General features: G+C 39.0%; 1 protein-coding gene across 6 annotated transcripts in view; it reads left to right on the forward strand.

The window, feature by feature from the left end:
- LOC120533201 (RAB3A interacting protein (rabin3)) overlaps positions 1–17,378 on the forward strand; it is a 115,706-nt gene that overhangs the window by 52,947 nt on the left and 45,381 nt on the right. For 5 of the 6 annotated variants that reach the window (XR_005634457.1, XR_005634456.1, XR_005634455.1 and 2 more), the window contains exons 2-4: positions 3,404–3,536; positions 9,834–9,926; positions 16,688–16,960. Coding sequence is in view for 3 of the 6 variants with exons in the window: in XM_039759956.1 (XP_039615890.1) it covers positions 16,713–16,960 (248 nt within the window). In the remaining 3 variants the exon portion in view is untranslated. The remainder of the gene's footprint in view (positions 1–3,403; positions 3,537–9,833; positions 9,927–16,687; positions 16,961–17,378) is intronic. The other variant, XM_039759955.1, reaches the window with a different exon arrangement.

Here is a 17,378-nt window from a genome sequence, read left to right on the forward strand (position 1 = left end):
GATGTGACAGTATAGGCAACTCCATGATGAAGATCCAAAGCTCACTCCTTTTTCTAATGGCTATAATGTGTTGCCTGATATAGTCTGTGCTGTACAAATACTTTCCAGGTACGGTGAGTTCAGCCGCAGTCCTTTCTTTCCTTTTTACATTCTGTTGTGGTTTCTTAAACATGAGACTTCACATAAATGAGCCTCCCCTCTGTTTGCAAAGGTTAAAACATCTGCACTCCTTCTTTCTCATAGCTGCATTTTATGCATTATACTTCTAACTGAGCTCTCATTGGTTGTCAGCTCTTGTATACACATGGGCCCAACCCTATGACTTAAGACAAAGCCTGTTGAAGTTTTCTGGGTCCACTCACAAACTGGTTGGACTACACAACTGGCAGTCTTGGGGATACGCTGAGACTTCCTCCAACTCGATTAAGTGTATCTAAATGAAGTCTGGGACTAAACATCTCAAGAAAAGTCCTGCAGTGGGAAAGGGCTTTGGAGAAATGTGTTTTACCTTTAAACACATTCTTTTTTTTAATATTGTAGAAGTATTTGTTATATACTTGTTTTATGTTTCTGTTTATCTTAGTAATCCTATAATTACAACTAGTACAAACTGCATCAGTAATATTAATGTGTAGAAACCTGAAAATAGGATGTTGGAGGAATGGAGAAGGGCTATGGAAGATGGAGGGTTGAAGATAAATAGGAAGAAGACAGAATATATGTGGTGTAATGATGATCAGAATTCATAAGTTAGCCCTCAGGGAAAACTATTGAAAAGTGTTCATACATTTAAATATCTAGGATCAGCTGTAGCCAGAGATAGAAAACTAGATGCAGAGATGACCCATGGAGTGCAGTATGGATGCAAAAATTGGAAGGTATCAAGAGTATTGTGTGAATGAAGAATTAAGGCAAAGGTGTATAGAGCTGAGATGTGACCAGTAAAGGGAGCACAGAAGAAGATGTTAGATTGGGTAGAAATGAGAATGTTGAGATGAGGGTGTGGAGTTACCAAAAAAGGACAGAATAAGAGATGAGACAATCAAAGGCATAAAAAGTGGGAGAGATAGCTAAGAAAGTACAGGAAAGCAGATTGAAGTGGTATGGAGAGGAGAAGAGACCATGTGGCCAAAAGAGTGATGGGAATGGAAGTAAAGGGGAAAAGAAAGCAAGGGAGGTCAAAGTGGAGGTGGGTGGATAAAGAAAAAGAAAATTGGAAGGAAAAGGGTCTGACTGGCGAAGAGGTGCAGAACTGAGCATTTTGGAAAAGGTTGATCAGGCACATCACAGAAGTGGGAAAAGATGAAGTGGAAGAAGTAGTGCTGAAATTATTGGTCTGCAACAGTCGTCTCTCAAAAACAGGTTAGAATGTTTAGCTCTGTCTTGTCAGATGATGTGTTCTTTCAGCTCGTATATTTTCATTTCCAAGATTCAACAGCAGTAAATGTAAGAATTCTCTTAATCCCACTGCTTATAAACCTGTTGATTTATTAGTGTCCATGCAAACCCTGGTTGAAGTTATTATAGTGTACTGTTAATATTCCTACAGATACTCTTAAATTAATTTTAGATAAATAATTCTAGTGATGGATATTGTTTCTTGTTTTTTGTTTTATTTTTTTGTGTCTGAGCAGCAGAGCTCTATGTTTGTACATTCCTCCTATATACGAATTCCCTTCTAAAATAATAGTCTACCTAAACCTAAGAAGAAACCGAAGAAACAGAGATTTGTAAATATTACTAGCAGTTTTATGAATGCTTGAAGAAGAGGGTGGAAAATCTCTGGTATAATGGCATTTATATTCACAATATTGAACCTGCTTAATCAAGTTCAGGGACCTGAGATCCGGAGGTAATCCGAGCTTCATCTGGAAGAGGTGATGGTGAAATGTTCAAATTGTAAAACAGTGCTGGGTGTCAGTTAATCACACTTTTTAGTTTGACACCAACATAGATCTGTTATGCGTGTAGATTTTGCAATTACTGTATGTTGAATTTACTTTTGTTTTGAAGAGCACATTGTAATGCTAAACAATCTCTAATTTATTTGTACACATACTGTAGGCTTGTTTTACTGATACAGATTTTTATAAGCACCTTACATTATTTTTTTTTTGTCTTCATTGTAATCACATCAAGCAGAAGGTGAACATTTTTGTAATGTACACAATGAAAAATTTGTGGACATCTACATATAAATCAAATAATCAAGGTTTTTTTCTCTTCTCTTTGTAGCACCATAAAGTTTAATAAAAAGCAGCTCTTATAATTTTTGTTTAGTTTAAATACTGTATTTATATTTAATTTATTTAATTAGTATGCATAGAAATCCTAGACAAGTCTCTTATCAAGGTCATTTAAAAAAATAAATGATAAAGTTATACTCAGTATTTGAGTAAGATAGATGGATAGATAGATTGAATGAGTAAAATATGTCTCCGGGGGAATTTTGGCTTTTTATAGAAGCTCTTTACATACTGTAAATACATAAATATTTAGACAGATAGATGTAATACACACACACACACACACACACGCACACACACACACTTTGGTTTGAAAACACACCAGAATGGCTAAAAAGCAAGAAAATGAAATAGATATTACAGTGACCCCTCCGTAATGCATTCAAAAAGGAAGATACAGCAGGATAAAGTGCATGCAGGAAAGTTTAATCTGAACAGTCAAAAAAAGGAATACATTAATGTAAATACAAAACCTTGAACATGAAACAATTTTATAATTCTCTACAAACCTCTCATTGTTATGGCCATGAGAGACACCATCAAAGGAAACTCCTCACACTCCTGCCCTGAGCTCATCCCTCATCGATCTAACCCATACCTTCTTGTGTCCCTGAACCATATAGAAGTCCTCCCCTCCAAGCCCAGCCCCTCCGTTCAGGGTACCACCCCTTTTCTTCCTTTTTACTGTCAATCATATCCCCGATGTCAGTCTTCCACGCCGCTCAACTCAACAGCCACCTCTCCTATATAGATAGATATATAGGTAGATGTGTGTGTGTATATTTATGTATATTTATATGTGTGTGTGTGTATATACAGTATGTATATGTGTGCTATAACTGTATGGAAAGTCATCTCGCTAAAGTGTCTGCGTCTGGTATACAGTAACTGGAATGGCTGTGAATCATTATTCAGCTTTCCGTAGTCAAGAAGAATTTAGATTTTAGCTGTCTGCAGGTCAAGCAGCAAGTTCAGAGAAAAGCTTTATATTTATATTACCTGTACATGTTCCATTTAGTAAAACTTGACTATGCGGCCTGCAAACCAAATGTAGGCCATTTATATCATCAATGGATTAGGAGGCAATATCTCCCAGTATCTGAAGCAAGCAAAATAGGCACCCCTGCTAAGAATTTTATTTTTGTTTTGTTTTCCAGGACTTAAAAAAGAGGGTTTATCTAATTGCATGAAAAGAAATGAAGTGCTGAACCCAGACTCCTTATTAGAAGCTTTGTGTGGATCGTTTATCACAAACTGCTGTCCAAAACTGCATCTTCACACACATTAGTGGTAAGCTTGATTCTCATTTTGTTTGTTCCTTTTTATTAGACCATATTCCTCTAGCATCAAATCTAGGATTTGTTCTTGCCTTGTACTCACTGCATCCTGGCAAAGCTTTAGCTTTCTGCAATGCTGAATTGGAGTGGGTTAGAAAATGGATGCACATCTTCTTGTAACTTATCGAATATTAAATAACTGTTGCCGTGCTTTACGGTGAGACTGTTCAAATCTCTTCAGGTTATTCAAGGTACACAGCTAGAAGTACGAAGTCCAGCCATATAACCCCTTTTCTTAAATCACGTCACTGGCATTCAGTTAAGTGTACAGAAGATTTTAAAATCCTCGATTAAAGCATTGATTGTTTAGTGCCGCTCCAGTCATTGTTACATTGATGATGACACTAGACCTGATCACTAGCAATAGTGACTTGAGCTGTAGTGGCAAGATTTGCCATCTGACACAATGATGCCAGGACAACAGTCTCTTCCTTAGGAAAAACAAAGGAACTGGTCATGGACTTCGGGTGATGGAGAGTAGACCATAACCCCTTCTGCTCTAGAGTGGGTCTGCACCCTGGACTCGCCTCAAGTGGGTATAACAAGTTCACCCGTGCCTTTACTTTCTACGATATCTGTGGAAGACTGGATGTCTCTCTCTGTTTGCACCAGCTTTCTAAAGATGCTGATAAGTTTGAACTGCCTTTCCCAAAGTTTCTTCCATTTTTTCCCCTACAAGGGTTTTTTGGGAGTTTTTCCTTGGCTTCCCAGAGAGTCAAGGCTGAGGGCCTGTTAAAGCTCATTGTGGCACTTCTTGTGTGATTTTGGGCTATACAAAAATAACTTGTATTGTAAGTAGGTGACCATCTACTGGTATGGGCCTAGTAAATGATCTTGTGAGCTGAAGGCTGAATGATTCAGTAAATTTTCAGCTTTGGTGTCACTTCCCTACTTATTCAGCTCTCAAAGATTCAGAAGGTACTTACTTCACACTGTAAAGTACATTTAGGCAGTGGTTAAAAAAATAAGCTGTTTTATTTGGCTGCATTATAGCATTAAAAACTTTTTCCCCCCACACCAAAATGTTGCGTACAATTATTAATCTCAAGGTGATGATTTACAGTGATCAGAATTTCTACATGCTTTTGTGTCTCCAGGGTTTCTTATCTGGGAGACAGCAGCAAAATGTATGATCAGTCTTACAAGGTTGAGTGAATGACTTGCATTTAATAGCTAAACAAATACATTAACATATCCTTAAAGAAACGCTGCCGATTTTCTTTTGGAACCGAGTTAAAAGTTGTTAACCGAATTTACAAGGTCAAAATGCAACATTGTTTTGCCATGAAAACCTTGAAACAGTCTGGGATTAACTAAACAGCCAGGGCCTCGCTTGTCAGAAATAACAAAGCCCCTGTCCAGTCCAATTTTGCACACTTGGCTGTGAAGTGGCTTGTCTTGGGTTGTGCTCTTAAAGGTTTCAAGCATTTTAACTCTTTGAGGGCTGAATATTCTTTCCAATAAACTCAAAGCAATGGTTTCACACATAAATCAACATAAAACATCTGTTGCTATGTGCTGTGGCTGCTGTTGGCGCAGGTTTGGCGTCTCTGGCGGCAGTCGCTGCGCAGGGATACCTCGATGGTCAGTAGGAATGCACGGTGGGCTGGTTGTCTTTGCACAGCAGGTGGGTGGTGGTGGCAGTCACAGTGTGATGCAATATGGTTTGTACCTCTTGTCATCATAAGTGGTGGTCCTCTAAGGGGAATGCTGCTGTAGGCGCATCAGCTACACAAAAGTGTTCAGCACCACAATCAGACGATGCTGGTACTTCACTGTCATTTTTGATATCAATCTCCAGGTTGGAGTTCGACAAGTCAGAGTCGTATTCAACAAAATTACGTGAAACGTCCATGGAGCAGTTTGCTTTGCACAATCGCTTTGGTCTCTCGGCAGATGTCAGTGCCATTTTAGAAGTTGTTTACTCTTCACTACTCTCGCACGCGTTGGTATTTGAGGTTAAATCAGCAAAGTTATGCAACTCTCCTTCTAGCAAAGAGAGTCAAACTAAAATGTAAGGACGAGTTTTGTTGCAGTTTACAGCTGATTACCATCCTCTACCCCTGAATTTTGACAAAAGTCGACATCAGCCCTGAAAGAGTTAAGTTAGTTGTATTATTATTTAGTAAATGCTTATAGAGGCTGCATTTTTGAAGTCACAATCTACAGTTTTATGCATTTACTGCTGCTATGAGCCTTAGCAGTTTAGGCGATTCTGAACTTACATTTTAGAGTTTGTTTGTCCATCTATCACATGGTACAATCACAAAGTTTGGAATGGGACTGGACACTTACCTTGAGTCTTTGGCTCTGTTTAGAGGGTGGGTTTTATATATTGTGATTAAAAAAATTTGTTGTTCTAATTACCAACACTATGTGAAAATAAAATCATGGATCAATATTGTTATTTATATTAAGTATAAGTTTGTATTCCCATCTCTTATGGGAGTCAATGTAAACAGTACTAGGGTGTTATACCATGTTAGCCATTATGGATGTAATCAGAAGTTAGGGTTACGGTGATGACCTAACCCAAGCAAAATGACCCCTTTTATTGGTAAGTGAACAGATTACAATATGCAAGCTTTTGAGGCAACTCGGGCCCCTTCTTCAGGCAAGAAGTAACCGTCAATGTAAGCATTATTTGTTAGTAAAAAAAAAAAAAGAATTAATTAATTTACTAGCTGTACATCTTAAGATAAAGGCAGTGTGGCAAAGTGATTATTGCTTTGGCCTTCAACAAGTCATAAGGTTATGGGTTCAGTTCCTGCTACTGACACTGTGTGACCCTGAGCAAGTCACTTCACCTGCCCGTGATCCAACTGAAAAACCAAAACAAATGTAACCAATTGTATCATAGGAGTTGTAAGTCACCTTGGATAAAGACATCAGCCAAATAAGTAATGTAATATGTCATTCTTTCTTAAATGTACTCTAAAGTATTCTGTCAAACACTAAGTTTAAGTGTAGAACGTTTTGAAAGAAATGTTTCACAGTTGAACGTGGCAGTAGCTCAGGTATGGGGACTGCTGTCACTATCAGTACAGTTCTTCGGGGGGCACCTTATACTCTGACATCTGTCCATGATAGCATGTTAAATGATGCAAGGGGCAATTCTTACAATAATTGTCAACATTTTGAATATATGTTGCCTTGTCACTGAATACAGGAGCAAAGCTCTGTAACAAGTTATTTTACAATAACAATAGTGTCCTCCATAATGTTTGGGACAAAGACACATTTTTTCTTGATTTTCCTCTCTGCTCCACATTTTAAATTAAAAACCAAACACTTCAGACACTGTGCTTAAAGTGCTCATTGCAGAATTTCATTTAATGGGATTTGCATACATTTGGGTCACGGTGTGTAGGAATGACAGCACTTTTTCTACACTCCACCCCCCATTTCATGGCACCATAATGTTTGGGACAATTGCCATCACGTGTGTTTCTGATCTGTCAGGTGGGCTTCATAAGATACCATGGCTTGTTTCTACCCTTTGGAGTCTGTCTGTAGTTACCATTGTTCAAGAGCTGTGCCAATGAAAGTCAGAGAATCCATTATGAGGCTGAAAAACAAGAATAAATCCATTTGACACATTGATAAAACCTTAGGATGACCTAAATCAACGTCTGGAATATCATTAAGAAGAAAGAATGCACTGGTGGGATAAGTAATCACAAAGGGTCTTGTAGGCCAAGGCAGACCTCCACTGCTGATGACAAGAATAATCCTCACTCTGGTAAAGATCAGAAAAAGTCTTTAGATGGGGGAGATGTGTGTGTGTCGGAGATGACTATCAGCAGAAGACTTAATGAACAGAAATACAGAGGCCACACTGCAAGATGCAAACCAATAGTTAGCCACAAAAAACATGATGGCCAGATTACAGTTTGCAAAAAAAGCCTGCAAAATTCAGCGAAAAAGTCTTGTGGACAAAGATGAACCTGCATCAGAGTGATGACAACAGCACAGTGTGGAGGCCGAAAATTAACTTCCCAATATCCAAAGCAGACCTCTTATCTGTTAAACATGGTGGTGGGGGTGTTATGGCTTGGTCATGTATGGCTGCCACAGGTCCTGGCACACTCCGCTTCATTGATGATAGAACTGCTGACATCAGTGTCACAATAAATTCTGAAGTGTGTAGAAACATCTGTTCTGCTAAGGTTCCACTAAATGCCTCCTAACTCACTGGGCGGCGCTTCATCCTACAAGAAGATAAGGATCCAAATGTACTGCTGTGGCAACACGGGAATTGGAAATTCTTGAGTGGTCAAGCCAGTCACCCAATTTAAATTCAATTGAGCAGGCCTTCCATATACTGAAGAGAAAACCTCAGGGGACAAGCCCCTGAAACAAGCAGGAACTGAAGATGGATGCATTAGAAGCTTGGTGGAGCATCACCAGAGAAGATCCTCAGTACCTGGTCATGTTGATAACTCACAGACTTTAAGCAGTCATTGCATGCAAGGGATACGCGACAAAGTACTAAATATGGCTGCTTTAATAGACCTGCCATTTGTGTCACAAACATTATGGTGACCTGAAATTGGGGGGGGGGGACCATGTACAAAAAGTAGTGTGATGAAATGTGCACAAATCCTCTTAAATGTGGATTTTCATCACGATGTTTGATTTGGAATTTTAAACTGTGGAGCAGAGAGGTAAATCAAGGATAAAAGTCTCTCTGTCCCAAACATTATGGTGGGCTCTCAACATCTACAGTAAGGTTAAACACAGTACAGGAAAGCCTATTCAAATGAATGTACTGAACAGTAAATGAATCCTGATAGTATTTATCAATTAATATTATTGATGAGATACAGCCCAGTAACAAATTCAATCAGCAGCATCCTCCGAGGGTCCGTGTTTGGTTATTATGCAAAGGCGTAGAAAAAGTCATACATGGGTACACCTCTGGAGACTAAGAAAGACCAAATGGCTGTCCTCCCCCATCCTGGGCATCCTACAGCATTACATAAAATTGTGATGGATATCCTAGTAAGAGAGCAAAACACTTTTCACCCTTGGGTTGTAAGACTCCAAAGTATTTCTGGTGTTTTTGCCATGAGCAGGAGAACGACTCGGCAGCCTAGCAAAGACACCAAGTATATTACTGTCATCCCAACTGCTGTCATCCCATGAGCCTGTGTTGATTAATATCACCGTTATTGTGTATCGTGAAGAGGCCATGCAGGGCCAGGTCTGTTGTCATGCGAGTAGAGTTCTTTGTCGGACAGATGGGCAGGATTTGGTCTGCCTTGTGGCATCAGTTCCTAACAGATGAAGACAGGGAGCCTTGAAAATAATCCCATGAATTTGTGCTTGAAATAGTGACAGATTTCTTGTTTTCATTCCAAGACTCATGGAAACACTTGGTTCCCAGCTTAACTGCTGCTTGAACGTCTCTTGGCTTCTGTATATTTTATAGAATTGAACGTTTAATGTTGATTCAGGCTGTCATCCAGCGTGGCCCCCACCTCTCACTTCTTCAGGTAGTAGCCATCTGCTAGTACTGTCTGCAAGGTGAATGCTATCTTTGTTGTTAAGGCTGTGGCAGTGAGGCAATGAATCAGTTCCTTCTATAATCATCTGTTAATAATTCACATCATTTATGGTTATAGGTGGCCAGAGTCGAGTTGTGTTACAGTTGCCTGTTTGAAGTCATTATTGCTGTATTTTTTAGACTCATCTCTCCACTCATTTCCCAATACTTCCTGTCATGTTTCTTTAGATATTCAGTTGTTGGAAAGTGGGATTTGTGAATTTTTTTTTATGCAAATTGCCTTGCAACTTCATCTGAACGCAGCTCTTACGCCACTGGTTCAGTGAGAAGCAGCACTGTTTGCTTTTGTCACCCTACTGAGTATCCCATAGATCTGTGTCAAGGCCTACTGTGTGTTCTTCCTCTGTTAGTCAAACTGAGCCCTGATGGTGCAGCTTGGCAAAATGGATGGCTGATTTGTGCCACATGAAGTGTTTGTCTTATGCTCCTGTGTGTGGCAGACTGCTTCTTCCCCACCATCCCATGTGTGGCAGACTGCTTCTTCCCATGAAAGGTACTAAATATGAGGGATGTCCATCGTTGAAGTCAAATTCTGTTTGGAAGTTTAGTCCCATCATTCATTTTGTAGTGAATCTCATGTTACATATTGAGCTCAGTTCAGTTTATTCTTGTTCTCTAAAGCACTTGTGTAAAGTTATAGATGTTATTTTCTAATGAGGACTTTTGTTTTGTTTTTTTCAGGTGGAAACTGCACATTGACCTTTTCAATGGTGTAACCAACCACATTCCAAGAATCACAGGGCAGAACTCTACAACACTACCCAGAAGGCAATGGTAAGTGCTGCCAGGGCATCAAGATGGCATGTTAAGAGGAGTTTCAGCAGTCTGGTCGTAAAAGCTTCATTTATGATTCTTTCACTGCTGCTTCCGAGTGGGCCACTTTGGATATGCTGCACTTCTAGCTTTGTCCCTGGGTGGTGTTAGCATCATTTTCTTGTAGTGAAATGCAGCATGACACTTTTTACAATTAGTCACGCTCTGGTCATTCATTCACAAATGGTTTAGATTGAAGCCACTCTGGTGACTTGGCCCTCCCCAGCTGATTCAAGCAAGATAAATGCTTGCATGTCGTAGCCATTTTCTGCTTTGCACTCGTGACTTTAAATCGGATTAGCCTCGTTTAACTCATAGACTCACGAACATCTTAAAGAAATCCATCTGTGACTAACTAGGCCTAATTCCATTTTATGGGTCACATGGTCACATGAGCAGCCTTTTTTTTTTTTCTTTTTGTCGTAAGTTTGCCCTTTTTATACATTGATTACATCTTGCCTGAAGAAGGGGCCTGAGTTGCCTCGAAAGCTTGCATATTGTAATCTTTTTAGTTAGCCAATAAAAGGTGTCATTTTGCTTGGCTTTTCTCTATATTCATAATGGCTAACACGGTACAACAACCTAATGCTATGCAGAAAATTTCATGTGTGTGAAAATGGCCAGTTTTGTGTATCGGTTCTGTGTCAGCCCTGCTCAGCTACAACTACACCTTTTATAGTTATCTGTTTATTTTATGGTGTGCTTTGTGAAGGCATCTAAGCTTCTAAAGTAGGCAAAATAAAGATGTCTTGCTTTAGTTGTTTTCCACAGAGAAATTTGATTTATATTTATTTTGGAAAGGACATCATCACCTTTCTGAATTGACAGCAGTACAAACTAGAAGATATTTACCTCTTCTGTGAAGCAGGTATGGTGTGCAGGATCAGCATTCTTTTATGGATTCTGTTTTCATTTCAGGGATAGCTCCTCCACTTTTGTTAATATGAGAAGTCTGCGTCCTGGTGTAGCTATTTTATATTGCAGGTACTCCTAAAATAACAGCCAGAGACCTACCTCCATAGCTGTCCCTGGAATTGTGTTAGGTAAATTAATAAAAATAATAATAAGAAGAAGAAGAATACAAATTTTCAACAGAAGTACTATCTATGTAAGAGTCTCCTGCTTCTGTGGGGAAAAAAAAGTTTGTGAGTGACCTCCTGGACAAGCTTGAAGAGCTCAGGAAGTCTGTTCTCTATACAGATGGGTCTGAACTGGAACTATTTGAGCATAACAAGAGGTGTCCATGTTTGGTGAACAGCCAACACAACCTACCACCAGCCAAAAACTCAAGCAAGATGGTGGCAGTGTACTTGTAAGGGGCTGTTTTTCTTACTCTGGCCCTGGACAACTTAATATCATTGGAAGAATCCTGAATTCTGGGAAATACCAATGAAAGTTTGAAAAAAATGCCAGCTCATCAGTTCTAAAACTTAAGTTGTGAAATAAACATAAATCTTTTGAGTAAAATAGACCCTAAAACCCAACATACCTTATTTTGTGTTACTGTGATCTGTTTTACTTTTTCAAAATTTGTATTGATTCAAGCATACACATAAAGTTAATTGGAAAAAGGATATTGCAAATGGCGTCCAGTCCCTCTATCAAAAAACCACCCTCCGTATAATTCTTTTAATGTATTCTCAAGATTTCAGGATCCCTAAACTGCAACTCTTAACTAAACCACGCAGCTCCATACACCTCTAAGAAAGGTTGGACTCTTTTAGCTTCCTCGTAGCTCATACCTTTCAGTCCTAGAATGAGTCTATTCTTTTGGAGTTTATCTAGGACGGCTGCATCCTTTATGTAATTCAGAGATCGGAAATGCATGCAGCATTCCAGATGTGACCTCAACAGTGTTATGAATTTTCAGATTTACATGTCACAGGACACTGGAACTTTAATGATAAAAAATTTTATAAAAAAAATTTACTCTCTTTTTGTATTGACCTAATTAAATTTTAACCCTGCAGCCGGATAATCTTGGTCTCAAAGGCTGTATTCTGGCCTGCTGACAAAGGTGACATCTTCCATCCTGGCAATTAACTGGCAGGTTAATACTGTACTGATTAACAAAGAAGTTCTCTGTGTTCTCATTTGATAAGAAGTTGACTTCCAGAAGACTTCCAGCAAAAAACAAAAAATATCAATATGGGACACATGGAATCAAACCTCTAAAAGCTCTAATAATCCTTTACTAGAAGTTACACAATGAGGAGATGGAAAACCATTCTGGCACCGATCTGATGGTTTAGCGGTTTTCAGATTCAGCCCTTGGGTTACCAGTGTGGCTGTGCTTTTTTCATTCTAACCAGTTTCACAAATCTGTGAGTCAGTCTTACAAGTAAGTGAAATAATTCTTATTTTGCATTACGAAAAATGCTTTAGTATGATATTTACATTTAGAAGAAATTCCCTATTTTCTGCTTTATTTCCTAGCTTTAAATGCTTCTTTCTTGTCCTATTACCTGTTTTGTGGCATTTGCTTCTTTTATTATATCTGGATATCAGCAATTATTGAGAAGCAGTGTAGACAAAGGAACAGATTACACTGGATGCTAAAGTGGAACAACTACTTTAATCTTCCATTCAGTTCTGTGATCATTAGTAGGAAAAGGCTTCTCTCAATGGTCCGCAAGCTCCTGGAGGCTTCTGTTTTCCAATTACTATCTTTTTCTGTGTCAATATAGAAATTACAAAATGGGTTTGCTAAATTTTTATTTGTAGGTAGCAAGCCTTTATGTGTGCTACACTGAGATGAATGTTTTTGCTTAATAAGATTTTACATGACGTTACACTAATAGCTGCATCCGTATGTATCAGTTGGTGCAGGTGCAGTGTTTCAGTTTATAATAATGTAATATCAACTCATCTGATATTATTAAATTTTGGGTGGCTAGCAGTTTTCTTTTGTTGAACTCTAAAAAAGCTGAAGTGCTGGTGCTTGGTCTTGAAGGTTTTTTTTTTTATTATTATTAAATTGAGCAGTGCAGCATGGGAGTTGGGCCTTAAGGTGCCCTGGAGGTAGGTGCATTGGCGCTCCAGTAAGATGGGGTTCTGTTCCCCAAAGTATTACTAAGAGCTGAATGTTCCCTGCTTGTTGATGACAGCTCTGACACTCCCAGTATTGTAATGAAACACTTACATATTTATATAGATTATAATCTTTCATTTGACGCCCATGTTAATAATATTTCTAGAATTGCCATCCTTCCAAGATGCTGTAAAACTAATAACAAGCTTTAATTATTTTTGGACTGGATTATTGTAAGGACTGCCCTTAAGTGTCTTTTGAAAGACTTCAGTTAATAATAATAATAATTATTATTATTTTCATTTATGTAGCGCTTTTTCTCACTACTCAAAGTACTTCAGTGATTGGGGAGCAACGTCAACCACCACCAATGTGTAGCATCTGCCTGCATTATGTGGCGACAGCCATTTTAGTGCTGGTCCGCTCATCACACATTAACTGTTAGGTGGTGAGATGGTGAGAGAGAGGGCCAATTTGAGACAGGGGATGATTAGGGGGCCAGAACAACTAGGCTGTGATGGGTAGTTTAGCCTGGATATCAGGATACACCCTGCTCTGTGCAAAGAATGCCCAGGATTCTTTTATGACCACAGAGTCAGGACCCCGGCTTTACATCCCATCCAAAGGACAGAGTCATTTTTACAGCACAGTGTCCCCGTCACTGCACTGGGGTATTGGGATCCACATTCAATACCACAGGGTAAGCGCCTCCTGCTGGCCTCACCAACACATCTTCCAGCAGCAACCCAAGCTTTTCCTAGCTGGTCTTCCATCCCAGTACTGGCCGGGCCTGAACATGTTTAGCTTCAGATCGATGATCTCTTCTGAAGTGCACGTGATATGGCTGCAGGTAGTTCAAAATTCAGCAACTAGAATGTGTACACAGAATAAGATATAAGGTATATACATATTAGGGATGTGAATAAAAAAGTTTAAAAAGTTATCCAACTAAGGCTGCAAACTGTTTACTAACCCGTTTTTTTTATTTTTTGCCTAAGCCCCATCCCCTTTTTACCCTTACCCCAAATCACAACCTGCTTTATGGCGAAAATGAAATTTCAACATAGTCTTGGCAAATTGCTGGTCAATTCTGTAACTCAAAAGTAAGTATATTAAGAAAGAGACCTCTGATAGACTCAAGTCATGTGAGCTTTATCTACTAATGGGGATGTTGGTAGGCTGATTGTACGTAATCAAGAACAACATCAAGTGACTCCGTGAGAACCCTAACTACAAAGAGGACTATTTCATTTCTGTTAGGTAGAATGCCTAGAGAGGGCTGGGTGGTCTTGTGGCCTGGAACCCCTGCAGATTTTTTTTTTCTCCAGCCGTCTGGAGTTTTTTTCTGTCCTCCCTGGCCATCGGACCTTACTCCTTTTCTATGTTAACTAATGTTGTCTTATTTTAATTTCTTATTTTGTCTTTTATTTCTCTTTTCTTCAGTATGTAAAGCACTTTGAGCTACTTTTTGTATGAAAATGTGCTATATAAATAAATGTTGTAAAGTGAAATGTTTTTCTTGTTGTAAAAGAAAAGTATGAGTTTTTTAAAAGTTTTAAATCCAAAGGGTTTGTGCTCATACAGTTTTTCTCTCTGTTCTTACTGGAGCGATTATACAGTCCTGGCTGTAAGTGTTAGTGCTTAGCACCAACCAACTACAAAAGCATCAAACATGGAATAACTTGCAAGGCCTTTGTCAGACATCTTAGATGGGCAGCATGGTCGACATGACCTTCCAGTACTTAGCAAAATTCATTGAAAATAAGACAAGCATTAAATCTGGATGTTTTGAGTTGCTGTACTTCAACGTTAATAAGTTCAGACTTCTGTATAAACATTCACACGCTTCCACTGCTTGACATAAAACATTTACCAAAGTTGTTGGATGTTAAGACAGGGGTAATATGTACAATGGATGTTATTACCTACACATTGGCTTTCTTTCAAATTCCATTTTTATCACAAGTTGTTGTTGCTCAAGTTTGAAGATTCGCATGGTTTTGGAACTTAATATTTTGGTGACCTTTTTGTCCCTTGTAATCCCTCTTGTCTACTCTAAATTGCAAAGGTCAGGATACCTTGTAGTTCCTAAGATAAGAAAAACCTGGTGATAAAGCACCCTATTTAGGTTATACAGTGGGTACGGAAAGTATTCAGACCCCCTTCAATTTTTCGCTCTTTGTTATATTGCAGCAATTTGCTAAAATCATTTAAATTAATTTTTTCCTCATTAATGTACACACAGCACCCCATATTGACAGACAAAAAAAATAATTTTTGAAATTGTTGCAGATTTATTAAAAAAGAAAAACTGAAATATCACATGGTCCTAAGTATTTAGACCCTTTGCTCAGTATTTAGTAGAAGCCCCCTTTTGAGCTAATACAGCCATGAGTCTTCTTGGGAAAGATGCAACACATCTTTCACATGTGGATTTGGGGATCCTCTGCCATTCCTCCTTGCAGATCCTCTCCAGTTCTGTCAGGTTGGATGGTAAACGTTGGTGGACAGCCATTTTTAGGTATCTCCAGAAATGCTCAATTGGGTTTAAGTCAGGGCTCTGGCTGGGCCATTCAAGAGCAGTCACAGAGTTGTTGTGTTGCCACTCCTTCGTTATTTTAGCTGTGTGCTTAGGGTCATTGTCTTGTTGGAAGGTAAACCTTCGGCCCAGTCTGAGGTCCTTAGCACTCTGGAGAAGGTTTTTGTCCACGATATCCCTGTACTTGGCCGCATTCATCTCTCCCTATGAAAACACAGAGCTGAAAGCACCCAAGAATGGCTAAGAACAAAACATTGGACTATTCTAAAGTGGCCTTCTATGAGCCCTGATTTGAGTTCTTTTGAACATCTATGGAAACAACTGGAACATGCAGACACAGCTGGTGCAACTTGCTCAGGAAGAGTGGGCAAGACAGCCTGTTGCCCTGTGAAGAAGTTTGACTGAGAGCTCTAGAAATTTCTTATTTGCAGTGATTGCCTTTAAAGGTTATGCAAATATTAAGCTAAGGATCATTTTTGTCCATCCATTTTCATTGATGTTATTGTTAGAAATATTCTGTTGAATCAAAACTCTAATGCAGAGTCGTCATTTTGCTAAATGTGAAATAAACAATGATGGGTGGCAGTTACTTTTCTCAGTTTCTATTTACTTCAGAGACTTTTTTCGTGGAGGCTTACCAACAATAATGTCTGTTAAACTAATTAGAATAAAATAAAATAAAAACCTGCAGCCACAGTGGTACCTCAGGACTGAACTTGAGACCCCATGGGCTAGATCTTAGCAGCTGCTGAGTAAATCATTGCAGGCACATTGCCCAGTCCATGTAGTGATCCATAATCTTTTAGTCCTTGTACCTCTTGGCAGTGTTTTATAAGACATGCTACAGAGTGGCCATATGTCAGTGCCCGAATGGAGTGTAGTGTGACTCAAGCAGAAGGCTGTGAACTGACAGATTACACAGGTCAAAGGAAAATATGCAGCAGGTGTGTAAATCCACCAGTTTGCATTTAACATTTGGCTTGGGTGGAGTAAATTAAGCAAATTTGTTTGATCTCCCATTAACGACGGAAGAGTTCACACTCTCTTAAATGAGTTGCTCAATAAATTGTGGTATAGTCAATGTGTGTAACTTAGAAAAAAATCTGTGTCTGTAATTATTTATTTTGTTATGTTCTCATCTCTAACTTGCAGGAATCCGTATAATGAAGTTTTTGCTATGGCCAGTGACCCCCTTGAAGGCTTCCATGAAGTTAACTTGGCTTCACCCACAACTCCAGATCTCCAGAGCCTTTCGGAGACTAGAACACCGAAGCACACTACCTCGCCCAACATTGTCTATCGGACTCACCCGTCGGTGAGCTCGAACCCAGGACCTCCAAATACTTTAAATGCATCTGAGCTCCCCACTCAGCCAGTCTACTCTGCGCCCAGACATCTGAACAATGAGGAGACAGCAAATGGAAGGCAAGTGTTCAGATAAACTGCATATAACCTACGGATTTCTGATTGTTCTTGAGGGCCATAATGGCTCTTGTAATTCCAGTGGCTTATTATAACTCCAAATTGAATCTTCTTTATTTCTGATAGTAGTAAATGGTTATACAAAAGGGCGTTTAAACAGTTGTTTTAAAGTGCCACAGGATTTATGGTAAGACTTACACACCATTAATTTGTACTTTAGTTTCCCCTTTCTCATATTTTTGTTGAGTGCAGAGATGTCTTTTTATATTAAATGTTGCATTATTGCTCCATTTTTCCATTTATCCTTATTAAGTTTTCTTATTATTATACTTTTCATGAAACTAATACAGTGGACCCGAAGTAATTTCCCTCATAGGATTCTATGTGAATACAATTAATCCATTCTGGACTGTACGAACTG

Source organism: Polypterus senegalus, chromosome 8 (assembly GCF_016835505.1).
Source record: "Polypterus senegalus isolate Bchr_013 chromosome 8, ASM1683550v1, whole genome shotgun sequence".
NCBI classification, from domain to species: Eukaryota; Metazoa; Chordata; class Cladistia; order Polypteriformes; family Polypteridae; genus Polypterus; species Polypterus senegalus.